The sequence below is a fragment of the Parasteatoda tepidariorum genome, chromosome 9 (genome assembly GCF_982258835.1).
Source record: "Parasteatoda tepidariorum strain Cologne lab strain chromosome 9, Ptep-v5.0, whole genome shotgun sequence".
In the NCBI taxonomy this organism is placed as follows: domain Eukaryota; kingdom Metazoa; phylum Arthropoda; class Arachnida; order Araneae; family Theridiidae; genus Parasteatoda; species Parasteatoda tepidariorum.
In genome coordinates, this window is record NC_141763.1 from 85,516,409 (window position 1) to 85,530,084 (window position 13,676).

Below are 13,676 nucleotides of genomic sequence, written 5' to 3' on the forward strand. Positions count from 1 at the left end.
TTCGGCTTGCACCGACAACAGTGCTGACATGAAATATCCTCAGTGGAAGACGGATCATGGGTTAGAGTCCCTTTGCCGTCAAGCTAATCGTGGGAGGTTCTCGTGATCTTCCTCCTCATGTAACGCAAATGAGGGCTCATTCCATCAAAAAAACGCCCACGATGGTAAATTTCTCCCAATACAGGAATTACCTTGCCTTCTGGATTGGGTTCAAAATTACAAGGCTACAAAATTGAACATTAGTAGTCATAAACCCAAAAATTGAATCGGATGTTCAACGCCAGTTATTAAAAAAAAGATCCAGTGTTTGAAGTTAAAGAAGGCCGCTTATTAAACCTAAATGAAGAGAGCGTGATTGACTCAACATGAAGCTGGATCAATTTCAATATAGGAGTGTTGGGCAGTTTTGATGGTCCCAAAAAAAAAGCATGATGGTTTGGAATGGAAAATTATAATGGTAACCAATAAATTATGATGGATCATGATGACTGTTGTTGGCCCAATATAAAAATCCATCATACTATGATGGGTATGCTACGTTGGTACAACATGAAAAGGTGCCAATTCCTAACTTGGGAGCAGGTCAAGCAGGTTTGACGGTCCCATCAAGCTGTATGATAGTTTCTGATGGAAATTCAAGATTGTAATCATCACATTCATATTGGTTCATCAATGGAAAACCATTATGATATTTTTTCTTCGGTGAAGAAGTAGAAGAAGAAAAATGCACAGATATAGAGAAATAACTTATATGGAGATATCGGTTATAAAATATTTCACAAGAACGAATCTGAAGCCTATATAATTTAAATATATTTATTATTTATACAAAATATTTTTACAGTTTTCTTCGTCTTTCCCATCGAAACAATCTTCTTTTCCATCACAGACAAGTATTCTTTGCTTGCAGACATTTTTATCGCATCTTATTTGGGATTTTTCATCGCATTCGTGTGAGCCGCAACCGAATTCATCACTCGCATCCAAACAGTTAACTTCTCCGTCACATCTGAGATACTCCGGAATGCACTGTTGGTTGTCACAGTAAAAACCACTGCAATGGTTTTCAGCTAGAGGGAAATAAATGTATAAGTTATAAGGCGATCACAATGTTATAGATTTTTAGTATAAAGTTAAACCTCACGGAAATGACCTCTCTCCATTTTGCAATAAAATGGTTGTTGATGGAGGTTGGTCGTTCTTAGAGGTTACCACCATTGTCTTCGAAATTGTTATCGAAAGTACATGATTTTAAATTTAGTCAGTGTCATTTTGTTGGAGCGGAAAGGCCGCTTCTTTTGGCCTCATGAAAAGACGATTCTATGAACAAAATTGAGTGTCTATAAAAATTATGTGCAAAAACAAATTTATATATAATTATGTTTTGTTGTTGTTGCACACCCCTATTGGCCAGCAGTGCTAGACCTGGTCCATGACGTTATACACCCTCAAAAAATCCAACACCGTCAATGGATCATCTGCTAAATCCTGTTTGGTGAGCCCGAGGCACGCGAGGATGTGGTGAGGCAAAGCCTGGTCTGAAGAACAGTTGGTACAAATTTCAAAGTTCTTGGATCCTTCCGAAAATTTCATTGATTTAAGGTGACCAACCTGTTCGAAAGCTGGCAAGAATAGTTTGTTCCTGACTATTAAAGCCTTGGTCCAGGGAGCCGCCAGAACACTGATACCATCGGTGCTTTAGGGGGACATTTCAAGTGGTCTTGTTCTTGTGTAAGATTTCCAAAAAGGTGAGGGGTGTCGACGGTACAGATGCCTCGCAAGCACCAGCTTTAGCCAAAGTGTCCGCTATCTCGTTTCCTTCAAGATATAATTGTAATTAATTCAAGATAATTATGTGTAAACATAATTTATATAATATGTATAAATATAATTATGGTTTAACTTAATATTAAAAACAAATTTGTGAATGATGAATCTATTTTAAATAAATAAACAAGTATGCTTTTTTGTTTAAGTTTGTATTTAACTTTATATCATAAAAATTTGTTAGCTTTAAAAGATGAGAACAAGTTTGTTTGTCTGAGATGCTCGTATTTTCTGAAATATTTTTTTCTTCTAATTTAACTTTTAACTCTTTTTTTAACTCTAAAAGTAAACGATAACATAGCATCGTCTTCAGAGCACTCTGACTGCAACATGAGCTCTACCGTCAAGAAGAGCTCTCTAAATCAGACACAAATATTTAGAATACACTTCAATCCACTTATTTGTTTTGTTAATAATTTTAATTTTGATATTTTTTCGTGTTTCCATGCCTGACCTTTTCCGCATTTGGTTCAAAGGTTTGTCTGCTCGCTGGGGGAGGATTTGATGGTTGCTCCTAAAGGTTTTCTTCGACATAAAGTCTATGAAAAACGTTTCGCGCCTCCTAAATGTAGTTGCAAATAGAGGAAGTCGTTACACATAAGTGATTATTCATGGAGCTTTCACTGTAGTAGGGGTCGACGCCGCTGTTTTGGGTGCTCAACTTAACGTTACATTTTGTTTTGCACAACAAAAACTATGAGACATAAAAAAACATGAAAATGCTAAGAATGTAAAAGCGTGAAATAAAAATAATAAATGAAGTAAAAAAATATGATTCGATTGTTAGTTTTGAAATTATTATCTGCTAAACTTTTAGTAATAAAAAACACGTTTGTCGATCCGTCGAAGTGCAATTACAGTGCTGAAATTTAATGTGCAAATAGGATCATTTTGTATTATAATTTAAAAGAGAGAGTTTTTCAGAAATTTCCATTTGTTTGAAAGTCATTGCAAATTCAAGTATTGGAGGTGCTGAAGAATGACTATTAATAGTTTTATGAAGAATTAGTTCACTTGGATAAATTAGTTTAGCTAGAATATCAAAATCGCTGAAATTAATAACTAAAAGATCATCAATGAATCTGAGAAAGAAGGAATTAATTTGAAGATTAACATATGATTTTACAATCCTTTATTCTTGTAAAAAAAGTAAAATATTGCGTATTAAATATAGAAAAATATTGATAAATAATTGATAGTAAAATATTCATAATATATATATATATATATACATATAACAAAAAATCGACACACCACGAAGGAGTTGTCCGATTGAAACGAAAATTGGTGGATAGGAAGACAATGTACAGAATAGTAAATGATTAAAATTTCAGAACAATTGAATAATTTATTGCAGAGTTACAGTAACAAGTTTCAATAAGATGTTGACCCGCGTCTAGCCTGGATACAAGCAGCCACACGACGTGACATAGACCGATAAAGCTCCCAGATGGTCTCTTGCGGTATTTCCTGCCAAATTCGATCCAATTGTCTAACAAGGTCATCAACATTCCGTGCTAGATGCAATCGCCTTCCTATCATATCCCAGACATGCTCGATGGGAGAGAGATCTAGTGATCTGGCAAGCCAAGGAAGAGTTTGACAAGCTTGCAGACAATTCATAGCAACACGTGCCGTATGTGGTCTGGCATTGCCCTATTGAAAAACCAGCCCAGGGCGCTGCAAAAGGAACGGTAGCAAAACAGGTCTTAGGATGTCGTCGACATACCGCTGTGCAGTAAGTGTACCTCTAATGACAACCAAAGGGGTCCGGCTGTCAAAGGAAATGACACCCCAGACCATAATGCCTTGTTGAGGGCCGGTGTGGCATGCAATAGTAAAGGCAGGATCTATCCTACGCCCTGTGCGTCTCCAAACACGTCTTCGATGATCGCCAGGACACAGTTGGAAGTGGGATTCGTCGCTAAAGACTATACGTCCCCAGCTTATATATATATATATATATATATATATATATATATATATATATATATATATATATATATATATATATATATACACTATTTAATACAATTTAGCAAGAATCCATTCATTTAGTCAAATAGCCATCACTAGGTAAAGTGCACAATTCAAATTAGTAACCCAACAATGTTTAAGCATTCTGCAGGTGTACTCTATCTGTTCTTACGTGTTTATTTACATTTGTATTTAATCTTCCTCTATATATGCTCAAGGTGTTCAGTAATTCCCGGCCCTTAGTTAGAAATCAGTTATTCTATAGATTATCTAGCTGATGTACAGAGAGATTAGCTAAGGTGATCAATTAAAGTGCCAGAAAATTGTTTCCTTTCTCAACTTGCCTATGTAATCTGCAAATTATCTAGATATTCTGCACATTATTTAAAATGCTCTCCTTAAAGTGAAAACAAGATCTTTACTGAAACAACAAAAGCGGTAATGTACGTTTAAATTTATCTACAGTTTCTTTATATATTTTTTGCTATCTAAAAAAATTCCGATGCTCGCATGGCTAACGAGAAACCTTATACTACGATCTGGTCAAGATATAATTGATACTTTTGTATTCCACACAATTGGCATTTGTATGAATTCCAAATTATTGACATAAATATAGTTTTGTTGCTATTGAAGATATATGTTGTCGAATTTGTTGTATTATTAACAGTTATATGATAACAATATTAAATACATTCGTGAGTTCGTTTCGTATTGGCATAAGGACATTATGTAATATTCCGTATTATGAATATTTTTGGTAAAATCTAAAAAAAACTTTAAAAAAAATTAAAAAAACTAATAAAAAATCATTTAAAAAATATATATTCCGTAAAATAAACAATTCTGGAATAGTCATCATATAGAGAAATATTAATAACCAATAATATTAATAATTCTCTAAAAAACCTATTTTAGAAGCTTATTTTAAATATGAAAAACATTGTTCGAAACTATTGTAAAATCGGAGGGGAAAAAAACTTAACAATTGAGAATAAAACAAACAATTTCTTTTTTCTAAATCCATGAATTTTCCGAATTATCGTTTTTTACTTAGTACTTTTTCCTTAAACTTTGAACTAGTATCGAACATAAGTAAAAGTACTAAACCTTAAAATAAACAAAGCACGTGTTAGAATTAAGAAAAATTATTTTATTTTCCTTATTTCTTAAAAAGTATGGCTAAATCTTACACTTTATAATAATATCAAATTCTTCCAAACTTTCTAACAGTATAGAATTCACACAAAAAATAATAAATAATGAAAATACTTAATATTTTCAATTGGATCAGAGATATATCTAACACTACCGAGTTATAAAAAAAATCAATGTAATCAAAAATTTCGAAATTGTCATTTTCATACATTGATTCATTCTCGGGGAAACAATCAATTTGGAATTACCATGCCGGTTTAAATTAACACAACTTTAGTAAGACATAGATGCATGGAGAGCTAAAGCTACGTAAAACATAAAAATAAACATTTACTAATCACGTCAGTTTGTGCTGACATCTATATTTTAGTTTGAGAACTATTTTGAACAGAAACAGTTATATTGTTGGATAAGCTGCTAAATGCAAAAAAAGGATGGCTAATATATACATATATATATATAATATATATATATATATATATATATATATATATATATATATATATATATATATATATATATATATATATATATATATATATATATATATATATATATATATATATATATATATATATATATATATATATATATATATATATATATAATTGTTAAAATAAGTCTTGCTTTATCAATTCTATAAAATTTTATTTTAAGATTCATGAAAGATAATGAATGTCAATCCATTCTTCTCTAATTTTATAGTGAGGCTGTTTTTTCAATTGCGTGAAGAACACCAATTATACTTACATTTAACTTTCGAATACTTTATCATGCAGTTTATTTCATCAGTTCCATCGGAGCAGTCGTGAATGCCATCACATATGGAATTTTTATTGATGCAGCGAGAATTATCACATTTCATTTGAGTCTTTATATCGCATTTGTGGTGTTCACACTCGGTTTCATCTTCGCCATTTAAGCAATCCCTTATTCCATCACATTTCCTGAGGTTGGAGATGCACCAATTGCTCCCACAATAGACGCCCCTACACTCTTCTTTTGCTGAAAATAAAGACCATGCAAAATATTTTTTTATTTCAGTTGAGAGCCGATCATCCGAACGTCGATGTACCGGATTGCCAGCAGATTTACTTAACATAAATGATATTAATGTATTCTCAAAAAAAAAAAATCTTAATCAATAGTGAATTAAGATTTTTCAAAATTTTAAATTTCATGATCTTAAGTAACGAAATTTTCTTTAAATATCGATTTCTCAAGAACTATTCTAACGATTTCACTCAATTTTCCAGTTTGCCATGTAGAATTACATTCTTTAAAATGATGTAAAATATTGTGTAACTTAGAATTGAAAGTTTTTTTTTACTATTATGAAATAAAATAACAAAAAATAATACGTATTTATTAATATAAATGTACTCTCAAAGGAAAATCTTAATTAATAAGAGTTTCATCTTTCAATAGTCCAGGGTCACCAATTGAAAAATATATAGCACTGGAAACTTATCGAGTGTTGACGGAATAGAGGACAAATTATGGTGTTAAAATTGGGATTCAAACATGAAATTGACTGGTTAGCTTTTTCGGTAGAAAGGAGCAAAGTGACTCCATAAGGAACTTACCACGCACTTATCATTAACAAATTATTTGGCATTCACTGTCCTAATTTCTACGAATAAAGCTCTCTTTGTTTCACCGTATTCAGTGAAAACCGGCTATAAGAGGGTTTTCTCACAGTTACAAGTTTGAATACCATTTATGGCTACTTAAGTGTTTTGGTTGAGTCAATGGTAAAATAACAATTAAATAAATTTTTATTTAACGTTTTTTGAAAATGCTAACAGTGTAAAATTATTGTTCATTGTAGCAATTTTTATTTATTTAGAAAAATTATTATAAAAAATTTGAGTTTAATTTCTATTTGTTAGACAGTTTTAATTAGTATATCAACTTATTATAAAAATGTTAAATGCATTCATTTAGCATAAAAATCTAATTTATAAATTTAACGAGAGAAAAAAAAGTCCAAATTTGATTTAAAAATAAAGTCAAATAAGTTTAAAAAACATCTTTATTGAAGTAAGGAATAAGCAATTTTAAAAGGATTATACGATGTATATTTAGCAGGAATAATAAAATGAACATTGCACTATAAAATTACTCATTTTTCTTTCATTTAAATATTTGTTTCTAATCGGAAAACAAACTTCAGCAAGGTGCCTATACAAAACAAGAAAAATAATTCATTTTGAAATGAATAAATTAATAATAAAATGAATAAATTTAATAATAAAATCAGTAAATTAATAAATATGAATAAATTAAATTAAATTAATAAATATAAATAAATTAAATTAAATTAATGAAAATGAATTATTTAAATTGATTAATAAATTATATTAAGTTAATGAAAATAATAAAGTAAGTTAATAATGCTTACTACAATTATTTTCATCAGCTAAATCCCCACAATCAGCTTCGCCATCACACTTGAAAGCTTTCAAAATACACTTATTTTCGCATTTAATGAAAACTTCCTCATCACACCAGAGTTGTTCCTCGCTATCATTTTCAATCAGATCATCTTCAGATGTATCATCATCGTGCGATTCAGGCCAATAGGCTTTTTCACAACTTGTTGCCTCTTTAAAAAAATGTGATTTCATAAACAAAAGGAATTAAGCATTAAAAATATATAACTGATTCCCGCAACCATAATTATAATAAAAATTTCTTCTAAGTGGTGACATTAGGTAGAGAAGAGCTATTAAATTCATTTCATTGGATGAAAAACGAACTTTTATTCATACTTTTTTTCCTTTTTTTAAGTCAGCCCTTATTGAATCAACAGTATGCTCTGAAAAGAAAGGATACAGTACCGTCACATCTAGTGCCCATGTATTTAATGTACCTAGAAAATAACGAATTGCTATAGTACTGGTTCTATGGTACGCTGAGGGTGGTAAATTTACCGGAAATAAACCAAAAAATTCTTCTTAGATTTAATAACAGTAGATTTAATGATTGTAAGAATGATTTTATTTTCTACTTTGCAAATCAATCTCCAATTTTTGCAGTTTCTACTATACGCTAAAATAGTGTTAAATAGCTATGTATTTTGTTGAAAAAAAATTATTTTCAAATAATGATTTTTTTTAAATGAACTATGAAAGCTTTGAAATGTACATTTATTAAGTTACTCAAGGTATTATATGCCAAATTAATACATACTTTTTCATGAAACGGTCATGTTATTGATGATAAATTATTTTTATTAAAAAATTTAGCAAAACACACTAAAAATAAACCTTTAAACTAATATAATTTTGCCTAAAAAAACTGCAAGAAAATCGACGCGATTAGTTTATTTATTTAAGTCTTATTTTTGTTGAATTAACTAAGAGAAGGTCTCCAAATGCTAAGCGTTTATAAACCCATTCAATTTTAGGACGTGCATCTCATACAGAGTTTAAATAGTTTTCAAATCTTTGATGAAGGGGAAAAAGGCACCAAAAAAACGGATGCCGCTGAATATTTTTCGATCTAATGATTGGATCTGAACGTTCTAAGCACAATCATAATGACTCAAAGGGATACTAGTTTGGAAAATCAGAAATACAATTCTAGAAGAAAACGAAGAGTAATTTAAGATATGTGTGTTCACAAGACAGCACTTGATCAGGGGACACACTTATTCTTAAAAATATTGAAGATTTAAATTTAAGATAAGATTATGAAAAAAAATTGTTAACTAAAAACTTTAAAACCTTTAGGCCAAGTATAAGGGACTTAAACTATGACATATTTTTATTTTCCTTAGTGACAGAGCTTCAAAAAACATCGTTAAAAACCATACGGTAGCTCAGAAGCTGTGCACGTTAAAATATCTATTTTCAAAAAAGTTGAAAACAGTCTTTACCTATAAACAACAGGAGACAACAGTCTAATTGAAGTTATTAAAAATACAATAATTTTTAGTTTTCTTATGAAATTCGAATGTTCTGATTTTTGCAGTATGCAAGACTTACCCTCATCAGTGTGGTCGCTACAGTCATATAATCCATCACACACTTCCCACTCAGGGATGCACTGTCCATTGCCGCATCTGAACTGATGCCTACTTGGGCATTTTCTCTTTTCACATCCTGCCTCATCGCTGCCATCCAAGCAGTCTTCATGACCGTCGCATATCCAACGAGTCTGGATACACTCTCCGTTGAGACATAAGAATGGGTCAGAGTATATCCACGTGCAGTCTGAAGCAGAAGTGACTTATGAAGTGAAGAATAAAAGAGAAGAAAAAAAATATTATTAGATTGTGATGATTCCATCGAACCAAAATTTTAAAATGAACTTTTTTATAGACTGGCAAAAAAATATGGTCAAAGTTTAAAATCAAATATTTTGTTTTCGTAATGTATTATATAAATTGAAGAAGTTGGCGAGTTATACAATCTTTAACAGCCTTTTCAGTTAAGAATATTTTGGCGATATTCTTAGCCCACTCCCCGCAGTTTTATACTGTCGTATCACCCGAGAATTTGGTCCGGGATAGCCTGGTCGGTAGGGTGCTGGTCCCATCTCCGAGAGTTCGCGGGTTCGAACCCCGCCAGCCGAAGACTCACCGTGTAGTAAAATGGTGACTGGTGCACGTTAAATCTTTCGAGTCTCAAAGTGCTCCATGTTCCCATGACAAATCAATACCTCTGGGGGGGGGTACTGAATCGGAGATTGATCGTTCTCTGATTGAGGTCAAAATTACGATCTGTCGACGAATGAATAGATGTATGAATGGGTCCGCCCTATAAACGGGCGTGACGTATGGGTGAGACTGAAGTCGAATTCATAGCCATAGATGGCGCCACTGGAAAGCAAGAAGAATCGCACCTCATCTGCTTTAACAGGCATGCGTCAACCACAACAACCCGAGAATTATGTTGTTTTTTTGGTCCCTATAACTCTATTTGATCTCATGTAAGTATGTAGTTTTATCATGTTAATGATTTATTTTATGCAGATACGACTCTTAAACACGTTCGAGTAATAAAGTTAATAAATGTATTATCAAAATGTATTTTTTAAGAGATCAATACATGGGACATCATTTATTTCACAACCACTAGGCCGAGTGAAAAAACTGCTTGCTGACAAAAATATTTTGCACTTTCGAATTTAGGATAGAACATATATTAATTTTCAGCAAAAAAAAAACAACTTTTTTTTTGGTTGAAATTTGAAAAAAAAAAGTCCGACAAGGCAATGAATGAATGAAATCACTGAGTTAATAGCAATGAAAAGACTATTATTGCTTTATTGAAATTACATACATTTACAGTGCTCAATTTAGGCTTATAAGCCTTTATCAAGTAGAAAGACAGGACAGTTCAGAGAAGGACATTACGCAGGGTTACGGCTTGATTCGAACCCGCTACCTCCAAGCTTTGTACAGCGTTTGGCTGGCGATACCGCACCGTCAGGGTGGCCCCAAAAGACTTTTAAATGATATTAAGAGTTAAAAACATCGAAACTTGTTATGATTTTTCTTAATTTTCATTGTTACTTCCTTAATTGCTTAAGACCCCCTTTTGATTTTTTTAAACACTAAAAAGTAAAAAAACTTTATATTCTGAAACATTTTGAGTAAGAAATTTGTCAGTAAAAATTGTAATTTCCTTGTTAAAAAAACAAAACCTAAAATTTGAATGTAAATATACTCTTGCATCTATGCATATCTAACAATTTAAAAAGTTCGTTTAATACTTGCTACATTTTTATTCTTATAACATTTCGAATTTAATGAAACAAAAGTCATATGCCTATTTAGATATTATATATTTACGTATTATGTAAAAATGTGTTTATTTTTAAAATAGATTTATTGTAACTCTTTAAATTAATTATATTTATTACAGCTGGTTGATTCACATGGTATGGTATTTAATATTCGTAAATTATGTAGCTGAAAAGCTATAAAAAAGAAGTTGAAATTAAGTGTTTTCAAGCATCATAAACTATTGTAGTAGTGCTATTATTACATAAACTACTTACAGTTGACAAAAATAAACAAATATTATTTTTATCATTCATTGTTTTTCTTAAATATATTGCGAAATTCACAGTTTAGCATTTTTCACTGTTTATTCTTTCAGACTAAAAGCAAGAAACATCCTTTTGATTTTTTTTGTTGAAAAGTAGGTCACTAAACATCATGAGATAAAAAAATCAAAGTAGTAAAAGTTGAAACTTTTCCACAAAAAAGAAATCTTGAAATTTGCCAAAAATTTCTCCTTATTTTTTTAGAGCCAATTTTAAAACATTTTTTGACATATATTTAGTATTTTAATACAGTCAAACCCCGCTATAGTGAACACGGTTTATAGTGAACTCCCGGATATAGTGAACGAAATGTTCGGTCCCGTGCCTTGCTATACAAGCATAATATTATTTCTTATGGATATAGTGAACCAAAAAAGTGAGGAAGTTGGATATAATGAACTTTTTTCTGTCTTCGACTGATTTTTTTCTTCATTTTTTTGCAATAATTTTGAAATTTCTACTTCAAAATAAATACGTATACCGATTTTGAAAACCATCTATAGAGGGGAATGTAGTGATAAGCATTTTTTCTTGTTTACTTCCTTTGTCTCACTTTCCCATCCTTAAACAAACCAAGCAGATGTTTCCAACTCAGGCAGACGATGCATCTGTGAGGTGTCAGTGGGATCAATTTGCATTTTCTGCCAGATGGAATGATTAATTATTTATTATTGGTTAAAGGGTTGGACACTAATATGTGTTAAGGCCCTCATTTCAACTCCTTTTTGCTCTCAATTTAGTTGAAAAAAAGCCTGCAAACAAGTGCCTCAAATATAACTAAGCAAGCAGTAAACGTCCTCCTTTGATGATAAAATGGGCATAATCAGAAAAATTAAAAATGGATGCGATCAAGCTGATATTTTCAGGGAATGTAAACTATCCAAATCTGCAGTTTGTAACATATGGAAAAATAAGCAATTAATAATTTCTGCTCACGAAAAAAATTAGATGACAGAAAAAAGTTGAGAAAAGCAGATCACAAGGATGTTGAAGAAGCATTACTGAAGTGGTTCACCATTCGAAGAAGCCGCAATCTTCCAGTATCAGGACAAATGTCGATGAATTTGCTAAGTGATTTTATGAGACTACTTGTATGTGCTCAAATGGCAGGTTAGACAGGTTTTAAAAACGGAATAACAGAAATTTATTAAAAATTAGCTGAAAGTCGGGAAATGTTTCCATATCTGATGCTGAGGATTGCTCATCAGCTTAAGATTACTAATTTTTTTCGCACGCAAGACGAAGAGTAATGAAAAATAACACATTTTTTGCTACTACATAATATTTTTCAGTCATTTATTTGAATAATGTGTAATAAAAGAGAGGAGCTTGGGAACCATTAGTTAAATTGCCTGCGTGACGGATATAGTGAACACCCGGTTATAGTGAACCAAAATGTCGGTCCCTTGAAGGTTCACTATAGCGGGGTTTGACTGTAGTTTTAACGCATAACTGGTACGTTTATGTTTCTAATGACCCCCCCCCCCCCTTCCCCCCAAAAAAAACCAAATTTTTCAAGAATGAAAAAGTTTTAGAGGTTATTGACATATGAACCACCTTGTCAAATGACGCCCTTATGGTAAAAGGAATCAGATTTCTAAGTGCCCCCCCCCGGTCCCACTTTTGGATCGAAAAATTCTGAACATTTTATTTTTTTGCTGTTTTTTATTAACTATTTCCCTACAAAATTTTCAAAAATCTCTAAACGCAAATATTATATCTATCTATTAATATATATATAAATATATATATAAATATAAATATTTAATATGCAGTTTTCATTTGTGCAATTTTGAGTGTTTCTTTAAACTTGAAACAATTTTTAAAAGTAATCAATAGTTTCTAAAAAATATCAATTTTAAAATATTTAAATGAAAAAAGTTATTAAATTCACATAAAGTCTGATTGTAAAAAATTCATAAGGGCTAAAAAATAAGCACTGAAAAAACAAAAAAAACAATTATCATTTTACATCTTTCTTCGCAATCATTAAGTTAAAAAAATATTTCGTATTTAAAATACAAAAAATTATCAACGATAAAACAAAATTGCTTCGTAATTTTTTTTTAATAACTTGATTAAATAATAAAAAGAAAACTTAGGGAAATTGTAAAAAAAAAAATATTGATACTTTTAAAGACTATAATTAAAAAATTTGCAATATTAATCAAGAAAAGTTTTAATAATTACCAATAGGATATGATTCACTCTTTGTCGCGATTAGAAATAAAAGTAAAAAGCAATTTAAAAAGGGCATTTTTTTTTAATTCAAGTTGCTTATATTTTTATTATCTATAAAGGAAAAGTAAACCGATTACTCTATGAAGCAGGAAATATTTCATACATCACTTCCGACTTTAGATTTTAAACGAATAATCGAACAAGAATAGTGTGTGTAAGAAATGTAAGGAATATTTTATATTTTGCTTTAAATTATTTTAATTCGTGAACAAAAAGTAGTCGTTTAAAAACTAATAGTTTGCGTAGAGTGCGCAGAAAAGTGTGAACATCAAAAATAACTCTTAATTCGATAATCGGATGTTCACATTCTAGGACACACTTTATAATGATTCGGAGGTCTGACTTTAAATAGGCTAAGTGATTGTCTCAGGTGATATTTCAAGTTACGAAATCAAACACAAAACTCACTTTCT

At 30.9% G+C, this 13,676-nt stretch overlaps 1 protein-coding gene across 1 annotated transcript; it reads right to left on the reverse strand.

The window, feature by feature from the left end:
* Positions 1–808: 808 nt before the first annotated feature.
* On the reverse strand, positions 809–13,336 carry LOC107451780 (uncharacterized). Its single transcript, XM_043053705.3, has 5 exons — positions 13,213–13,336; positions 8,955–9,197; positions 7,367–7,570; positions 5,713–5,967; positions 809–1,070 (listed from the first exon to the last, which is right to left on the reverse strand). Exons 1-5 carry the CDS (start codon positions 13,277–13,279, stop codon positions 820–822), a joined length of 1,020 nt encoding a protein of 339 aa, XP_042909639.1. The 5' UTR covers positions 13,280–13,336; the 3' UTR covers positions 809–819.
* Between the last annotated feature and the right edge of the window lie 340 nt (positions 13,337–13,676).